This window comes from Phocoena sinus, chromosome 14, assembly GCF_008692025.1.
Source record: "Phocoena sinus isolate mPhoSin1 chromosome 14, mPhoSin1.pri, whole genome shotgun sequence".
Lineage (NCBI taxonomy): Eukaryota > Metazoa > Chordata > Mammalia > Artiodactyla > Phocoenidae > Phocoena > Phocoena sinus.
Window position 1 is genome coordinate 87,744,668 of NC_045776.1, and position 19,384 is coordinate 87,764,051.

A 19,384-nucleotide genomic window follows, 5' to 3' on the forward strand; every position below is an offset into this window, starting at 1 on the left:
GGCTGAGGAGAGAGGGAGAGTCGCGCGTCACTGAGCGGAGAGTGCTGGGGTCTCTGGGGCGAGCACTGCCCCCGCAAGGACTCACCCTCTGCCCTTTGGCATACACGCCGTAGCCGGTGACGTTGGCTCCATTGGACAGCCCCGTGGCCGTCAGCACGGGCGGCTTCCAGGAGACCTGGACAGTGGCTGGGGTGGCCGCGGCCTGGACGGCAATGTCCTGGGGAGGGGCGGGAGGACCTGGGGGACAGAGCAGAGGAGCTTTCAGGACGCGGCCCTCTGGCAGAAGAGCTGCTACCACGCCCGGCTGGGGGCGCCCGGAAACGGAGATCTTCTGTCAAAGCCTCCAGGGTTCGCGGGCAGAATATGAAGCGTGAAAGCAGGGCAGGAGGGTGAGGAGGTGGCAGCTACCGGACACGCGCGGTGCCCTCCTGGAACCCCGCTCACGGGTGCCCCGTCCCCAGGGGAGCCCGTGACCCGGGCCAGGCCAGCCGGCCACGAGGACCCAGCGTTTGGCAGAGGAAAGAAATCCCTGCCGCCTCTCCATCCTCTTCCGCGCCCCTCCTCCCTCCGCCTTCCCTCTGTCCCTCCGTCTCTCTCTTCATCAGACTTGGGGGCAGTGAGCTGGACCGCACATCCCCCGTCTCACCGCCTTGCGGGACAGGACGGAACCAGAAGCTGCAGAGAGACGGTTCTGATGAAGCCACCCGGCCCTGGACACCGGCTCTGCACACACACTGCCCGGCTGACCAGCTGGGCCGCTTCCTTTGCCCCCGAACCCGTTTGAATCGCGCTCACCATGGAAGTCTTGAGCAGCTACTTCAACCAACAAGGAGGCCAGGGTCACGTCGCTGGTCCTTCCAGGTGGCTCCTGGGGACAGCAGGACCACCTGTCTGCCCTGTAACCCACAGGCAGCTCCTTTTCCCCCGGGTCTGTCTGGTGCAAAACCCCCATAACTAGCGTTCTATTTGGAAAGGAACGTGTAACTTTCCGGAGGAAGGTATGAGCTTCATCCTCCAAAACGCGGCTCTGGCCCGTGGATTTCTGTGTGGGGGGCAGTGGCTGTTTGCTGAGGGTTTTCTACGCACAGCTCATTCTGCTACTCACTTTGGACTCTTTACATCACTTGATCCGCACAACAGTCCTGTGAATTCAGCGGCATCCTTGTTTTGCAAATGAGGAAGGTAAGGTTCGAGGGCAGCTGCTCGGCTGTTGTGTGTTGGAAGCTCCGGCCTGCAGCTCAGTGCAGCTCCTGAGTAGGGCTGATGCAAGCCACCCTCAACACACCGCAATATGGGGCTTCTGAACTTCCCTACAACCGGCTTCAGAAGTTAAATTCTACCTGGACGGTCCATTCAAACATGACAGATGGGTCATTATTCTTAAGGGCGAAGGTCAAGAACTGAAACTGGCTTGGGAGTTTGCTGGGTGCTCACTTCTACCACGAGAGCAATGACAGCGGAGGGCTGGGGTTTTGTGGGTGGGGAAGACTTGTGTAGCTGTGATCTGCCAGCTCCAGCCCATCCCTCCAGTGGCTGAGAGGTGAGGGGGGGTCGCACTGACGTCCATCACGTGGGGACACCTGGTCCAGCCACGTGCCCGACGACGAGCTCACGCTGAACGAGGTTCAGGGGCTGCCCTCCCCATGCCTCTCACTTGTGACATTTCCACAGTCCAAATTCTCCTCTGCCCGGACAGGCAAAGGCACTAGTCCGCTGTGGACCGCACGTCCCCCCCAAATTCGTATCTTGCAATCCTAACCCCCAAGGTGATGGCGCTTGGAGGAGGGGCCTGTGGGAGGTGATCAGGTCATGAGGGGGGAGCCCCCATGAGTGGGATTCGTGCCCTTATCAACAAGGCCCCAGAGAGCTCCCTCACCCCATCCTCCAGGTGAGGACACAGTGTCTTCACCGTCTAGGAGCCAGGAAGTGGGCCTCGCCAGACACTGAGTCTGCCCACGCCTTATCTCGGACTTCCAGCCTCCAGGACTGTGAGAAATAAATGCGTGTTGTTCATAGGCCACTCAGTTTACGGCATTTCGTTACATCAGCCTGAGCTGACTGAGACAGCCAGGAATTAGGCGTGAACCTATGGGAACAGGCCCTGGGCTCAGCATCTTCTCCTGGTCCCTCTCCATCTCGACGTGAGCTTCTCCACAAAGACTCTCCCGGCTGTCCCAACGTACCTGCTCTTGCCTCTCCTCAGAGGCCCTGGGGTCTCTGGGTTTGGTGTCTCTGGTTTCTTCACCCCCCAGCACTGACCAGAAGACTTCACGGCAGGAACCAATGAAAAGCTCAAGTCCTCACTCGCCCAATATCCATGATCTGACATCCCGAGAGGCAGGCAGGAAACCCAGCATCACCTTACAAGATGAATGAACCGACCCTTCATAAATCAGTTCCTACTCAGACCTGCTTCCTCCTTGAAGTAATGTCTGTCCCGCCTGCCCCTGACCTTGCTGCTTTGTAGGTCAGACTCTAGTTGATGATGGAGTTCAAAAAGACCGGAGAGCACCATGGAATAAACAGCAAATCCAATTAGATGGAGATGGAAGGCTTTCTGCAGTTAGTAGAAATGATCCTGGAGAACCACTGAACTGTTTGTCAGCTTGCTGACAAATGAGGTTGGGCAGAGCTGGATTAATCAATCACAGAAGACAAATCCGAGGAGGGTGACAGGCATTTTGAGGGAATTCTGTGAACATCACAGGACTAAAATAAGCCCTCGAGGTATCAAAATATGCCCTCACGTATCTTTGCAGACACAACCTTCTTTGCTCCAGGAAGGCTGCTCTTCCCCAGGTGTTCGGGCTCCCACCCTGCGCACAGCTGCCTTACTCAGAAGGGCTGCCCTGTACGTGAGCCCCAGGCGAGATCAGCATGACGGAACCTCATGGAGACGGCAGTGGCGGCTGCCCCGTAGATAAATCGGAGGATGTCCATCTCAACCCATCTCTTTACAGTTTCCTGGGAGAGAGTGGGGGGGGGGGGCGGATGGGAGAGGGGTGCATTCCTCCTCCTGTTACAGCTGGGAGTGCAGGGAAGGAAGCAGACGGGTGCCTGGAACCCAAGATAGCATCCACAATGGAACTTCATGTCTTCGCAGATTCACCCGTATGTGTGAGATATATATGCGTATATGTATGTATATCAAAAGGAGACATGAGAAGAGAGAACAATTTTGAGAGCGCTGTGGGCACCCCTTCCATGGTTCCTCTCTGTGAGCGCACGTCCAGGAGTGGGTGACACGGGGAAGACGGAACCCTCCAATTGCCCAGGGTGCTCTCATTTCCTCCGGTCTTCTGTAGGACGAGCCTCTTACAGACGCAAGCGTTAAATATTTCCAACAACACGGCCCCTGAACAGAATCCAAGTTTTCTCTTTCCCTCTCTCTCACACACACGGGCGTGCGTGGGTGTATTCCGTGGTCCCCGGCTGATCGAAGGATGCTCCGGGACAGCGCCGGCTGTCGGCAGCGGCTCCCCTCCCGCTCCCCCCGCCCCTCCCCTTGCACAGGGTGACATCCCGGTGTCCCCTCCCTTGGGGACTACCTCCTCCCCGACCCCCCACCCCAGGAGGACAGCTCACCTGCCGGCAGCGTGGAGAACTCCACGAAGGCCTCCTTCCTCTCCCTCTGCTCCAGGGGCAGTTGCCAGGGCACCTGGTGGGGCTTGGCCAGGACCTTCACCTTGTAAGCCGCGTTGGGCCTGAGGTTGCAGAACTGGTACTTGTAGCTGGCGGCCCGGACGATGTCCAGCTCCTGCTCGTTGAGGAAGATGGCATGGCTGTAGTTGCTGTTGGTGGGCATCCAGGAGAGCTGGGCGGAGACCTGCGTGATGTTGTCCACACGCAGGTGGGACGGTGCCACCGCCACGTCCTTGCCCACCAGCAGCGTGCAGCGCAGCTCGTCCGAGCTGCCCCGGCTGGTGACGCACTGCACGGAGATGCGGTAGGTGCAGGCTGCCATGTTCAGCTTCTCCACCAGGGCCTTGGTCCTGCCACCCAGCGCCAGGCTCAGGCGCGTCTCCGCGTCCACCAGCACGTTGTAGGTGCCCACAGTCCCCCAGCCCGGGGGCACCGCCGGGGGCTCCCAGCCCACAATGACACTTTTGGCAAGTTGTTTGATGAGGGTGATTTTCCGAGGGTAAGGCACGATGTCTTCTCCGATGTCATCGATGTTCGTGTCCAGCGTCCCCGCCCCGTGGTCGGAGGGGCCGGAGTCCGTGTGCGTCGGGGAGTGGAGGTCCAGGATGCGCTCCCCCTCCGAGCCGACGCCGGCATGGTTGATGAAGTTCTGATCCTGGTCTCTCCCCAGAGTGCTTGCCAGTCGAGACTCGTCCTGGACAAAATCCACGAAGTTGGAGGGCACCAGGCCCCTCTGCCCGTCCAGGAGCTCGCCTGTGGGGTACGAGGACAGGGTTACCGCCCAACTGTCCCATGGGGGCCCGAGGGCCTGCAGTGGAGTCTGCGCCTCCCCGCAAGGGGACTGCTGTACGGAAAGCAGCAGGGTCACAGTGGATTCCTCAGCCCTTTACAGGAATCACTCCAGCATCACCTCTTCGGGACCCCCGCCCCTGTGTCAGCACCCCGCAACCTGCCATCTGCCACCCCACCAGTGAGGCTGGCTTCCCCCATAGCGCCCAGCACACCACGGCCAGCCACCCGCGTATGTGTGTCAACGCCCCCTTCCAACGGGGACGAAGCTCTGGGAGGACAGGGAACTCTGTTCCCTGCTAGACCTACAGGGACGCCTGGTACAGAGTAGGTGCTCAGTAAGAGTCTGTCAGGACAAACAACATGCAGACTGCATGGGTTTGGAGGCTAAAAAAATTACACACCTTAGTCTGATTTTTGATTAGGTGATCACACAAACAGGAATTAAAAGGTGAATTTCCTCCCCCCGCCCCCGCCCCCCCCCCCACCCCGCCGAGCAATGTGCCTGTCTTGGCAAAATTCCCGACATGTGTCCGTTTGGTGAGAGACGATCAATTTGGTCCCAGAACCACCTGGAGGCTGAGTGGCCCAAAAAATGCCACCAAACTAGCTCTCGTGGCTGCGGGCAGTCACAGCGGGGACCATTTTTTATTTCATGAAATGGTCTAATTTCTTTGCGTTCTCTTTATTCGTGGGGCTCGGAAGCCTGCTGAGAGCAGAGCCGTGGAAAACTGAGAAGCGTTCGGAGGAGCTTCAGAGATGACACAGTTTGGGTGATCTCGCGACACCAGCGGGAAAGGGCTGTTTCCCCTGGCGCGTCGCAGAAAGGGCTTGACTGGGGGTCCGGGGACCCGGGAGGCTGGGCAGCGTGGAACGAAGGATGGGGTCTGCTCCCAGTAGACACACGCACACGTCAAGGGACGTGCGACGGGCCCGGGCGAGAGGGATGCTGACCACTGAGTCAGTCCCGAGTCTCCCAGGATCAATGAGGATCTCTGTTTCTGCTCCTGTCCCCACCTAGGGGGCAGGTCTCGGGATGTCAGTCTTTGCCTCGAGGATGCTCGGAAAACACAGTGTCATTTGACACAGGGAACGCCGAGGAGGAGGAGGATGGGAGTGACAGCAAGTCCTATGTCCCAGGCCGCATCCTCAGACCCCACGTCTGCTTCCTCATTTATCGCCACAGCCGCCCCTTAAGGTGGCCACCGCGACCATCTGCATAGTGAGGGGAGGTGAGCTTGCCACTGTCACGTGGACAACGGAACGCTGAGCTCTGCCGCCTGCCTTTCATCCGGCCTCTGGAAAGTCTATGTGGGCACAGTGCCTGGCGCAAATACTCTAGAGAATTCCAACGAGGGTTACCTGGCAGCCGCCTTGGACACACAGTTCTCCCCTGGTGCGCACGTCGGTGACGGCAATGTGGATTTGTGTTACGAGTTCAAGCAGCTTTGCCACCAGTTGTGGTGAAATTTCTCGGGAGGCCTACCCACAGCTGTGCCACTGTTTTTCCGGTAACTAATGGAAGCCAAGAATTTCAATGACCCCAGGCTCTGGCACCTTCAGAAAAACCGCCCAGGCTGGGCTGCCGCTCACCGACCTCAGTGGAGGCCACCTGATCTCGGGGCCCATCAACCCTAGGACAGGAGTCAAGAGTGTGGCCATCAGCTCCAGGGAAACTCCAGGTGGTCACGCAAGAGAAACCTGCTAGTTTAGCAAGAAACAATTTTTTTCTGCTCAGAAGGACTGGAGGAAACCGAGACCCTTCTGTTAGGGCAATGGGAGAGTTTAGGCAACCGAGGAATCTGGATCTATGAAGCTCCTGGGGATGTCCCATGTTCATCCTCTAGCTACAAAAGTGACCAAGGTTATGAGTTTTGGGCAGAGGAATTCCCATTTCCTGATCTCACACTGCGCAAGGTGCAGGAAGTGGCCAGGCAGGACACGGGGCTGGACCACCCTAGGTTAACAACAGAGGCTGAAGGTCAGTGGGATCGCTGTGAACCAGACGAGGTCCCCTGAAAGGGTCCCCGGCCCTGCCTCGGAGGAGGTGCTGGGCTGTAAGAGAGGCGGGGAGGAGAGACCCTCATCTGTCAGCCCCACGTGTCTGCGGGAGCTCCTGGGAAGCTCTGTGGACGTGAACATGAGAAGGTATCCACCCCGCGTCAGAGGGCTGCTTGGGGTTAAAAATAGGACACCCCACTGAATCAGACAACAGGGGAACAAACACCTCGTAACTCCCGAGGGCGGGAGGGTCAGAGCAGAGGCTGGGGCGGCCGGGAGTGATGGGCGGCCCGGCCCTGGCCTGGCCTGTGTGCGCCCCCTGCCCGCCACGCTCTCACTGACCTTCATAGAAGCCGTCCTCGTCCATGTCTCCATAGACGTAGAGGTACTTCCCCGCCGTGAGGGGCAGCTCAGCCTCTGGGTTCTCATTTGGCCCGTCGAAGGGGTTGTAACTAGAGAGAGAGAGAAAACCCATTCAGTAATGCTCTGGATGGAGACCGACCCCAGCCCGTCCCTTGCAGAGCTCGGGGCCTCCTCCCTGCTGTCGCCAGGACATTTTAGACCCACACGATGGTTCGGTGCTCGTGGATTGTCAATGCACTGAAAACTCAGGCTATCGGTAGCTCAACTCACACAGATTTCATGCTAAATGGTAGTTCTGGAAGCAAGCTGTACACTGAGTCCTTTGTATCAGATGACATTTAAATGACTCCAAATTATATCTTTAAATAAATTTCCAAATCAGCAAGCAAATAAAAAAGTAATTAATCCTATCATCGTTCAATATATATCATTGATCACAGGTAGAATCATATGACATATACTCTTTAGTCACCTGCTTACTTTTTACACTTTGCAATATGACTTATCTTTCCCCTCATGAAATATTCTATCATATCCTTTTTGATGGCTGTACAATACTCCACTGAAGAGATTAACATACTTTATTTAACCAATTTCCTATGTTGGGCATTGATATTTCTTCAAACTTTTGGCTGATATAATCAGTGCTGCATCCAATATCTTTATCAACATATGTTGCACACCTGCCCACTTCCTTCCTAAAGATAAGTCCCTAGGTAGTATATTTGTTTGACCAAAGACCCGCACATTTTAGAGGTCTTAGGTATGTACAGCCAAAATGTTCTCAAAATGGATGCACATTTTATCTTCCCCTCCCCACTAGGACTGTAAAATGCCCACTTCTCAAATCCTCAAAATATTGGAATTAACATTTTTTTAAAAGTCATGTCCAACTTGCAGATAAAACACGTGAGATGAATTTTTGATTTTCTAATTAAAGGGTCAATTAATTTAAGATAACAGGAAAGGACTCAACACGAAAGTCAAAGTGACACCAGTGATCGTGGGAGATGATCACGTAAACAAAAAGGACAAAGGGTGTCACTCAGCGTCCTGTCACACAAAGGGTGAAGCCGCAGCAGCTCCCCTGGGGGCCAGCACTTTCCTCTGTGTGTTTTATCTGATCCCCACTGACGCTCAGTGAGGAGAGCAGAGATGATATTCTCATTCCCAATTCTCACGGCCAGCTGAAGTGCAGTGACTTGTCCAAAGCCACACACTCATTAGGAGGTGTGGGTGGGAGCAGAACGAAGGTCTCCTGACCCTCACCCTGCGTGGGTTTAACCACACCACGTCGCCCTGTCCCTCGGAGTCCAGAGGTCCAGGGACGCCGTCCAGCGCCCTGAGGGTTTTACCGAGTCAGTGACTGCTGGGGCATCTGCATTGGGATGGAAAGCCAAGCAGACGGATGTACGGTGTGAAAGCCCAGCGGCTGGAGTGAAGCCAAACGTGGTTTCTGGCAGAGGGGATGGCATGTGCAAAGGCCAGGAGGATGGGAGCGGGGTCCCCTCAGCTGCTGGAGAAGGACGGGTGAGGGTAGGAGCGCTGGGGGCCGTGGGTTGGAGGGGCCACATCACTGTGGATTTAACCTCCAGAGCTAATAGCTATCGGGAAGGAGTCGTCACCTACGGAGTGACATGATCGCATTTGCGTTTTGCAGAGGGGTCCCTCTGATGCCGTGTGGATGGGGTCTAGCTGGGCAGGGAGTGTCCTTAGAGGAGATGGAAGGGGGGCTGCCTGGGTATGAGGGCAGGGGAGCAGGGTCCCGGAGGACTCGAAGCTTTCTGGCCTCAGGAGGTGCAGATGTGGGTGCAATTACTGGGCAGGCGCTGGCGGGAGCGGGGCTGGATGCGGGGAGACAGGAGGCCCAGGGGCCAGTTCCAGGCGCCTTACGCTGCCTAGGCTCAGAGAGGCTGTGGCTGCGGGTGGAGCCTGGAGTGGTCCACGTGCATAAGAGGTCGCCCAAGGGGGGAGGATGGAGCAGGAAGACAGCGGACGGGGCCCAGGCTTCAGGAGGCCGCACATCACTCTCAGGAAGAGAAGTCTCGGCTGGCGGGAAAGAGGGTGGAAGAGGCCAGCATGGGGAGGGGACCGTGGGCACCGAGGGGAACTGTGCACCGACGACGGGGTCCACATCCATCGGGGGTTGACGGATAAAATGCAGTCTCCCCGGGCTTCCCCGGTGGCGCAGTGGTTGAGAGTCCGTCTGCCGATGCAGGGGACGCGGGTTCGTGCCCCGGTCCGGGAGGGTCCCACGTGCCGCGGAGCGGCTGGGCCCGTGAGTCATGGCCGCTGAGCCTGCGCGTCCGGAGCCTGTGCTCCGCAACGGGAGAGGCCACAGCGGTGAGAGGCCCGCGCACCACAAAACAAACAAACAAACAAAAAATGCCGTCTCCCCTAAGTCCGCTGTGATCCGGGTATAGAAGGGGACAGAGCTGCAGCGGGTGAACCTTGATGACACAATGCTAAGACGGGAAGGAAATGTCCAGAACGGGGAACCCACAGTGACTGAAACGTTAGTGGTTATTTGGGGTGGGGATGGAGGGGATGGGCTGACACCTGAAAGGGACGGGGGTGTTGGTGAGCAGACAGGAATGTTCTCAACTTGACAGCGGCAAGGATGGCACGTACTGTGCGTTGCATCTAGAGACCGTCATACAGAGTGAAGTAAGCCAGAAAGAGGAAAACAAATACGGTGTAATATCGCTTATAAGCGGAATCTAGGAAAACGGTCCAGATGAACTTATTGGCAAAGCAGAAAGAGAGTCACAGATGTAGAGAACAAACTGACGTTGACCAAGGGGTGTCGGGGGGTGGGACGAACTGGGAGATTGGGATGGACACAGACACACTACGTAAAACAGAGAACTAACAAGGAGCTACTGCAGAGCACGGGGAACTCTGTTCAGTACTCTGTAATGGTCTAATGGGAAAAGATTCTAAAAAAGAGTGGGTACATGTGTATGTACAACAGATGCACTTTGCTGGGCAGCAGAAACTAACACAGCATCGCAAATCAACTGCACTCCAACTTAGAAAAATGGGGGGACTGTAAGGTATGTGACTGACCCCTCAATACAGCTGTTTAAAAGGAAGGGTGCGGGAGGCCTGCATCGGGTGCCTGCAGAACTTCTGGAAAGGGGCCCCCTGGAGCCTCAGCGAGGCTCGTCCTGCTGTTGGGGGAGGGGACACCGGGCTGAAGAGGGGGCAAGAGATGGGGAAGCAAGGCCACTCCACAGGCGGCTCCTCGAGCAGAGGTGGGAGGTGGGGACGGGGCCATGGGGAGCAGGGCTTCTCCTGTTTCCAGTTTGGGGAAACTTCGAAGCAGGGTGCTGAGTAAGGACAGTGTTTAGCTCCGGGGGGGAAACACCCCCAAACTCCCCTTACCTTCGAGCCACTCCTCCAGGGGTCCGCAGGGTGTTTGGGGAACTCTGTCTGGGACTATTGTCTGTGCCGCTCACAATGTGGTTTGACTTGGCTGGGCGTCAGGTGGAAAACACCCGGAGCTCCAGCAGACGATGGCGGTGGGGCTCACCGAGCGCCCTGGCCGCGGCTGGGGACCGCGGTGTCGGCTATACACCGGCTGACCGCCCAGGCTTTCTCTCTGCCTGCTTTCACGTGGATCCAGCCTCTGGGTGCCTCCGCTCTTGGGCACCTTCCCCAGAATAAGGTCTCGTCTCCCCAGGAGAGCGGAGGGAGGGCGTGCCCAGGGAGCAGGGGGCCACCGCAGCCTCGAGGGACCAGGCTCATCGCTGGGAAGGGCCCAGCTGGCGAGGGAGACAAACCTGCAAGGCAGATGGGCATCCCGGCTGCGGCCCCAACTGGCCGGGTCCGGAGGGCTCGCCTGAACAGCTGTGCCTGCCCAGCTCCACACACACAAAGGCAGAACCGCCCTCCTACAGACGTGGGGCGGGGCTGGGCCCTCCTTCCTGGGCCCCAGGACTGGCGTCCTCAACGCTCTCTCCAGTGATATGGCGATGTCCCCACGGACCCTATGAAGGATGCAGGCGGGGGCATGGGGGGCGCCCTCCTCAGGGGCCAGCTGGCATCCTCATCCAGCACGCCCCAGCCCAGGGCGGCTACTCCACGGGCTTCCATTATCTGGACGTCAGAAGTGGGTTTGCACTGGTGACATTAGTGGATCAGCGGAAAATGATCCACGGACAGGCAGCATAGTTATTAGAAACGGTTCTCACTGGAGGAGGCACAAGGCACTGAAGGTGCGCAGACGGGCTCCAAGGAAGCTCACCCCACCTCCTCCACGCGGACAGATTTTAAGGATCTAGTGAGGGAGGCATCCACCCTTGGTGACAGCTCCTGAGGTCTGATTCCTCAACAGCTCTGTGCACAGTCCAGTCCCCTTACGGGGGACTCTGGTTGCCCGTCGCCCACTAAGAGGACAGTGGCGTCTGCCCCCAGAACACTGCCCTTCCTGCCCGGCCGACCCAGGAGGCAAAGGGTCACTGGAGCATCTGGAAACACAAGAGCCCAGGTCCTCACTGAGCATAAAATACAGGAGGTCTGACTGTTTTTATGTCTGCTTTTGGTGACTATTTGATTCATCCGTGTCTGCACACCCGGCAAACTCTGGGCATTATAACGCCTGTTGCATTATAACCAGGCAGGGAAGTTGCAGGGAGGCGGCTAACCCTCATCCATCTCAAAGTTTTCAGTGGTAACCGCAAAGAATCTGAGGGCCATGCATGAGCAGCCTGGCTCACGCTGGTGGACACAGACACCCGGGTCCTCCAATGGGAGCTCAGCTCTGCAGCTGTAACAGCTACGTGATGTGGCCCAGGCACCGGGCGGACAGGGACGATGCCGGAAAGGCACCAAGCAGGAGGCTCTGGGCAAGGGGGCCCCTCTTTGAGTTTCAGCTTGCTGCCTGTCATGGAGTGAACTGTGTCCCCCAAAAGAGACGTTCAGGTCCTGGCCCCTGTGGAGGTGAGCTTATTTGGAAATAGGGTCTTCACAGGTGGGATCAAGTTAAGATGAGGTCATACCGGAGTAGGGTGGGCCCTAATCCAAGGACAGGGGTCCTTATAAAAAGAAGAGGGAACACACAGAGAAGAAGGGCACATGAAGACGGAAGCAGAGATTGGAGCAGGGAGCCTACAGCCGAGGGACGTCAGGGATGCTGACAGTCAGCAGAAGCTGGCCGTCCCCACACCTTGATTTCCCACTTCGGCCTTCCAGAACCGGGAGAGCACCCAGTTGCACCCAGAAACAGGTTTCTGCTGTTTTTAAGCCACCCAGTTGGTGACAGTTTTGAATGGCAGCGCTGGGAAACTAACACGCTATCCAAACTCTTTCCATCAGAACAGACAAACCCTTGCCACCCTCCAAAGCCTGGATGAACTGGCCGCCTTCTCTCGGCACCTGGGAAGGGTCCCCTCAGCTCACGGAGCGTTCCCACTCCCATCACCCCACCTGCCCAGAGGTTGCCCCCACTTCCGGATGCTCAGAGGACGTGGAGAGGACCGTCACTCTTACCTATAGCGGGCGACACACAAGTGGACCTTCCCCGAGTATCTCTGCTTGGCGGTATTGGAATTCCATTCATTATCCATCTATTGGAGACACAATGGATGTGCAGGTCACTGAAGCTGTAGGCGTCACATTTCATGCCAGAAGCACGCAGGAGATCCCTCCCACGGTCCCCCTGGGCTTTTCAGCCTCAGATGGTGGGACCCCCGTGAGATGCTGCCACACCCGGGTTCTTGGTTTTGGGTGTGACCCAGAGATGGGGGCGGGGTCCCTCCCTTCGGGCTTCTTGGTCACACAGAGGACAGTTATAAAGAACTTGTCTCCCCCAATACTGTATGATATCACTTCTACGTGGAGCCTAAAAAATAATACAAATGAAGGTATACGCACCACAGAAATAGACTCACAGACATAGACGACAATTTTGTGGTTACCAGAATGGGGGAAGAGTTAGGAGTATGGGATCAGCAGATACAAACTACTCTATGTAAAACAGACAAGCAACAGGATTGACTGTACAGCACAGGGAACTACAGCCATTGCCTTGTAATAACTTATAATGGAGTACACTCTGCAAAAATACTGAATCACTATGCTGACACTGACACAGTATCGTGAATCAACTATACTTCAATAAAAACGGATTAATTAAAAGCTACTTTTAAAAAGACCTCATCTTCCCACACCCAGATTGGACTCAAGGTAAGGACCATGCCCCGACATAATTTAAGGCCTGAGACGTCACTGCCCCAGACCCTGCCAGGCTCCTCGGAGGACACATTTAGGTAATGCTTTGTGCCCTCAGCCCTCAAGGGCTCAGTGCAGGGAGGGGAGCACGCACGCGTGGATGGTGCCCGGTGCCCCCGGGAATCCTGATCAGAAAAAGGGACACGGGGGCTGCTTCCTCCCGATACCCACCCCGCCCCGCCCCGCTCCTCTCTGGGGCCCGAGTCTGCCGGCACCGGGACGCTGCCTATAGGGGTTTCCTTACACCGGCTACAACTGTCTTGGGGTTGGGGAGGGAGGAAAGGGCACCAGGGGAGGGTGGGAGTGACCATGAACCCCGCCCACCCCGGGAGAAGAGGGCCCGGTCCCTCCTGACACTCCCGCACTGGGGAGAGGGCTCTCCTGGGGGTCACAGCACGGCACTCCCCATCTCAGGGCCTTCAGTGGTTCCCCCTGGACTTGGACCAAAAGTCGAGAGCTTCCCTGAGGCCTCAAGCCCCCTCCCCAGCTCCCAGCTCCTCTCCAGCCCCAGTGGGCTTCCCCTGGGCTCCTTCTCACGGATAAACAGACCACGAGTGGCCAAGAAGGGCCGCCCTGTCCTTCACCTCATCCCTCCGGGTCACCGGCTTGTTGGGTTCACGACACTCGCTGTTACCCGACTTTTGGTGTTGACTTACTTATGGTCATTCAGCCCATGAGAGCAGGGACACTCCCGCCCCCGTCTGTACACTGGGGCCACACGTCCTGGCACATAGTAGGTGCTCAATGAACGGGGGTGAAGGCAAGAGCAAGGGGGGCTGGGGAGAGAGGGGGAGGGCTGCCAACACCCACAGCCCACATCACGGCGCAGTGGGGCAGCTGCCTCAGCCAGGACAGGACTCACGTCGGATTCAAATCTGCATCTTGGGCCACCAGACCTTGACAGAAAGGTGGGCTTGATGGACAGAGGTTCTGGCTTGTCACCCGGGAGCGGGAGGGGCCGGACAGATTCACCGATCACAGTACGGCTTCCAGTGGAGCTTTCCTGACCTGGACACCAACATCGGAGCAATTTGAGAGAAGACACCAAGGAAATAATCAAAGTGCACTGGTCATTTGCCCTCCCTGTGGGTCTTTCCCTGTCTTTGGCATCAGTCTTGGACTTTTATTTTGGGACCCACCCATCTCCCACTCTTCATCTACAACCCCGGCTCTGGGCTGTCCATCCAGCAGAGTCCACGCCTGGCTACGCCAATTGTTTGGTGGAGACGGTGGTGTTGCACAGGAGATGGGAAGGTCCAGTCAGAGAGGACTTCGTGGGAGTCATGGGCAAAGAGGCTCTCCTTTTCTCTGGCTTAAAATGGAGAGGAGATGAGACTAGTGATACTGCAGCCACATTGCCACCAGGAGGAGGAAAGTCTGTCTGAGAATGGAGACTGCTTGTAGAAGGAGGAGCTGGAAGACGGAGAGGGAGGAACTGGATCCGGGTGGCACGGCTGGAGCCCCTGAATCCAGCTGTACCTGAGGCTAAACCTAGGCTCTTCACCTTGTCTATGGGATAAATAAATTCCTTTTTGCTCACACCAGTTTAGTCTGGCTTTGCTGTCACTTATGACTGAAAGAGACCTGACTTATACACAAAGTGGCCAAATGGTCAGGTTTATGGCTAAAAAATATCCTTGAGACTCACTAGGACCAAAGCAGATCTGCCCATCCTGTCCTCATGGGGCCGCTGAGCCCCAGCCCAGTGACATGTGGCAGGGCGGGGAGAACTGAGCACCTCGACCAATGCTGGCCCGGACTGTCGGATTAAGTCAGGCGTGTTTCTTTAGGATCGGATGTGAATGACAGAAGCAACCATTTCCCTTCCCCACGTTCTCACTGCCTGGTGGCCTGCGGATGTTCCTTTCTGGCTTTGTCTAGTCTCTGGCTGGCTGTGGCTCTCCCATCACGGGGACAGCTCCACTGAGGAAGATGACGCGCTGAGCCCAAATCAGGAAAAACATACAGGGTGAGAAGTGCTCCCACAAAGGCTGTGTAGAAGTCACCCCCAGAGAACCCCCACTCCCCTAGCTGATTAAGAGAACTGAGAACCTCGGGGGACCATCACTGCAACAAAGAATTGATGCTGAAGTGGATCCGGGGTCCCTGCTAGGCGGCCACTGCCCAGGACCCCTAATGACCACAGCAGCCAGTGCTTGGCATACAGCAGGTGCAAAGTCAATATTTACTGAATTAACTGACTCCCTCAGAAAGCGGGCGGAGGGTGTGGCCTGGCTGCAGGGTGCTTCAGTGCTGCAGGGGAGGTGTTTCACCCCGACACAGGACTCGCCCAGGCCAACGAACTGTGAGTGGAAGAGACGTGTCCTGCTTTGGGGCAGAAGCCTTTTTGAGCCAGTGTCTACTTTGTTATGCTTCCTTTCCCTTGCAATGGAACATTCCAGATGGGAGAGGCTCAGCATTCCCGAGTGAAGAGAGTGTGGAACCCATTCCCTGAGCCAAACTGAGATGGATGTGCAGTGTGATCGAGAACGAGACTTGTGCTGTTTCAAGCCCCTGAGATTTGGGGATGTTTGTTACTACAGCTGAACCTAGCCCATCCTGACTGATACACTGCTGCCGGGAATAGCAGGGGGTGACACCACCAGCAAAGGTGAAATGAGTATAGTAGAGTCACCTCATATTCACATTTTAACTTAAACAAATCCAGTTGTCTAGAGAAAAATATTTTGTTGCATGTGGCATTTTACCTGCCCTTCTGCTCTCTGAGTGAATGTGAGATTAGAGACAAAATCATGCAGTGCCCTCAACCGCACACCCCTTCATGCTCCGCGTGTTTCAGGATATGCACTTTCTGGAAAATATGGCCACTAAGGTCAAATCAATGACTTTATCCGGTGTTTTCACCAAAACCCAGCTCCAATACTGGAAGGAAACTGGCTGTGTAGGGGCAGCCCTGGGAGATGACATGCCCCCGTCCTAGGAGATTTCTAGGGATGATTCTGTCCCTGTGTGATTTCTGCCTTGCTGGTTGCAGATGTGATTCTACGGCACAAACCTTGGGCGGACCCAGCCTCAGGCAGGAGGCCCCCAGGGGATGCACAGCACACTTGCCGGGTCCTGGTCTGATCCTGCACTGGCCCTGCTTGCTCCTCTGCCCCCCCCGACCCTCCCCTCCTGCGTAAGGAGGAAAGGCCAGCCCAGCGGCGAGTTCCCTGTCACTCTCACCCTTAAAGGGGCCCCTGCCATCTGCCGTCAAAGAATGACTTTGAGGGGGACTTCAGCGGCAAGGATGATGCCAAGCCTGTCTGGCTTTGCCAGCAGGGGGCCCCCGTGGGCGAGGTAGCGTTTATTAAATGAGCTGGTCTGTTATCACGATGGCTCTTCCAAGTGGCTGAACGGAAGCCTTGGTGCAAACCTATTCTTCTACCGGGATCGGAGACAGCCGTCCTGTTTGGGTTTTGTTCTTAGCATCCATTTTCCTCCGTCGTGAATTAGATCCTTTTTTCCAGATCATCTCAACACCGACTGAACCAGGTCAATCACTGCTCTCCTCCCCACCCCCACTGACCCACGAGCTCGTCCTGGACTAACACATTCTCATGCTGTACTGCAAGGAATTCACGTAGCCCCCCCCCCCCCCGCACCCCGGCTGCTACTTCTATAAGGGCCTGCTTGCAAGTTGGGCTGGGCTGTATCCGGGTACACAGCTTCTAGAGTGTTCCTGCACCAATAGGAAAGGCCCCCTAAGTGACAGGGGTGCTTCCCTGTAACCAGCGCGGCCTGGTGTGTGCCAAGTGCCTGCCTCGCTCTGGGGGGCCTGGGGTTCTGGTGTGTGCCAGGCAGAGGTGCCCACGTGACCAGCCCCCGGTGGACCCTGGACGCTGCACCTCTACTGGGCGCCCCTGGGCCTCACCACCGCACGTGGGTGGCTGCTCGTTGGGCGCTCTGGGTGGTCCTCCCAGAGGAAAAAGGTGCAGGCTGTCTGCACATGGATCCCTCCGGGCGCCCATCTCTGCGGGCCCACCGTGTGTCTGTCCTGTGTCGCCGGAACAGTTCTGAGCCAGGAGGACACAACGTTATGCTGAGTCCCGGGACTTACCGACTGCTCGCGACCCGGGGACCCTGAAAAACGTGCACGGCCGAGATCACGTGAACCTGCAGCCCCAAAGCTTCTCACCCAGTGGGAGCTGGAGAAACGGGCTTCATTTCTGGGAGGCAACCTTCTCTGACCACCCCGTCTAAGTGGCCCTGGGTCACTTGCTCTCTTGTCACCTGACCTCCCGCGTCTGTCTGAGTGGGAAGCTGCCTAGTCACTCATCTGTCCCCTTGTTTCTTGTCTGTGCTCCCCCCACCCAGAGGGGCTCCACCCAGGGCCTGGCCATCTGCTCAGCATCGCGGCCTGGGGGGGGGGGGTACCCTGTGCTCAGAACTTGTCTGTTGCGGGGGGTGTCCAGACCCCCCTCTCCCCGTCTTGTGTTTCGTTGCCACTTAGCATTCTCCTAATGCATGAGCAGCGCCGGAAGGGAGCAGGAAGCCAGGAAACATGATTGATCAAGACACAGGCAGTATCACCTTGTTTTCCAAATGAAAAGCGTCCAGAGAACTTACCCTACGTCCTGACAGGACCCAGGAGAGATGCGGGAATTCTCTCTCTTTTATGGAATTCCAGAGTGAATATCTGACACTCATCTCCAGTAAACTTGAGAACATCGACAGTTTTACAGGAGGATAAAACTGGGCCTGCGACCCACCCGTTCAACCTTCAGTGGAGAGAAAGTTCCCTGACTGAGCAGGGTACTCTGTTGCCTACACTGGGAACCTTCCATGACGTTAAATTCAATGCCTCTGGGATCAAAATTCCCCTCAACCACTCAAATTCAAACCTCCCTGCCCCCCATCTCTGCATCCTAAACACAAATGTGATGGGAGGGCATTGAAATTCACCGCTGTTAGTACCGCTGCCTCTGTCAGAAGGGAAGTTCCAAGTACATCACAAGGTCAGCAAGAGGTCACTGGATGAAAAGAGGGGAAACAAGGGAAGCTGAGAAGCCCACCTGGCAGATCCCAGCCTAGACCCCAGAGCCAGACCCCTGGGGCCGAGTCCCGGCTCACCGCCCGGCTGGGTGACCCACTAAGCCCCTCCACCCGTGTTGTCTGTAGAACGGGGCTCAGAACGTGTGCGAAGCCACGCCGGTCGGCACCCGTCAAGGGCTTAGGACGAGGTCTGGCGTGTGGGGTGGACGTGGGAGACGCCGGCTGGCCTGTACCGCCCCAAGGCCTGCTAGGCTGGTCACCGCCCTGGGTGTGGTGAGATGCTCTGTCACACGCCTCCACCCCCGACCCTTGCCAGCGCCCCTTCTCCATCCCGGCTGCCGTGCGAGGGAGGGAGGGAGGGAGGGAGGAGGTCGGTCGGCCCAGGCGCTTACCTTTGCCAATGGAGGGAGCCAGTCCGTTCATGAAGCTCCGGAAGGGCTTGCCGGGGGACGAGGGTACGTCCAGGGAGCTGCCTCCCTGCAGGTCGATCTCGCCCGCGTGCTCCCGGAGCCGACCCAGGTCCCGGGACAGCAGGATGAAGTGCTCACTCTGCGCGCGGCATTTCTCCTCTAGCTCCCGTGCCCTGCGCTGCGCGCGGAGACCCGGACCCGCGGTCAGCAGGCGGCCTGGCCTGCTGGGGCCCCGCGTGTCTGCGCACAGGTGTGCGTGTGTGTGCACGCGTGTGCACAATGCATGCCACGTGTGCATGGGGGGATGACTGCGTGTGCGTGTGTACTGTGCCCGTGTTGCACGGGTGTGCGCAGGACTGAGTGCCGCGTGTGCGCGTGTTAATGACAGTGTGTGTTTGTGTGTGTAGGAGGGCTGCCTCTTTGCTCCACGTGAGAACGGTATCTGAACAAACTAAGCTTCCTGTGCACCCTGGCCGTCGGCCAGGTTTCCTCTCAGGGCGAACGTGGGAAAGCACAGGAGCCGAGAAACCTTGCGAACACTCAGATGCCAGCAGCCAACCGCGGGTTGTTCTGGGCTCTGTGTACAGCCCGGGCACTTTGCGGTTGGCACGCCTCACTGTAGCTGCTTGAAATTTGGAGCGTGAGGCGGTGACACAGCCCAGCTTTGCGGACAGCTCAGTTGCTAACCCCTGGATGCAGTTTTCTCGTAAGCTGCAGAACCCCAAAGCACCCCGCTTTGGCATTAAAGGGAAGTGCTGTTTGCTGGACTGGCTTAGCAACATCGCTGCCATTTGCAGACATCGGAGACATCTCGGGAGCACCAGGGAGCTAGGAGCGTCCCCTGGGCACACGTGGCAGGGAAGGGTGCCCTGGGCAGCTCCCCCCATTAACCCACAGGGAGCTGGGAGTGTCCCCTGGGCACACGCGGCAGGAAAGGGTGCCATGGGCAG

The 19,384-nt window shown here is 57.1% G+C and overlaps 1 protein-coding gene across 3 annotated transcripts in view; it reads right to left on the reverse strand.

Annotated features, from left to right (window-relative positions):
• The window catches only part of RIMBP2 (RIMS binding protein 2), a 139,287-nt gene that overhangs the window by 63,776 nt on the left and 56,127 nt on the right, over positions 1-19,384 (reverse strand). For 2 of the 3 annotated variants that reach the window (XM_032603398.1, XM_032603399.1), the window contains exons 4-9: positions 18,417-18,612; positions 13,892-14,037; positions 12,289-12,365; positions 6,775-6,884; positions 3,586-4,395; positions 86-237 (exon numbers count right to left, since the gene is read on the reverse strand). In XM_032603398.1, the coding sequence (XP_032459289.1) occupies positions 86-237; positions 3,586-4,395; positions 6,775-6,884; positions 12,289-12,365; positions 13,892-14,037; positions 18,417-18,447 (1,326 nt within the window). In that variant the 5' untranslated portion in view covers positions 18,448-18,612. Of the gene's footprint in view, positions 1-85; positions 238-3,585; positions 4,396-6,774; positions 6,885-12,288; positions 12,366-13,891; positions 14,038-18,416; positions 18,613-19,384 lie in introns of those variants that run through there. The other variant, XR_004345484.1, reaches the window with a different exon arrangement.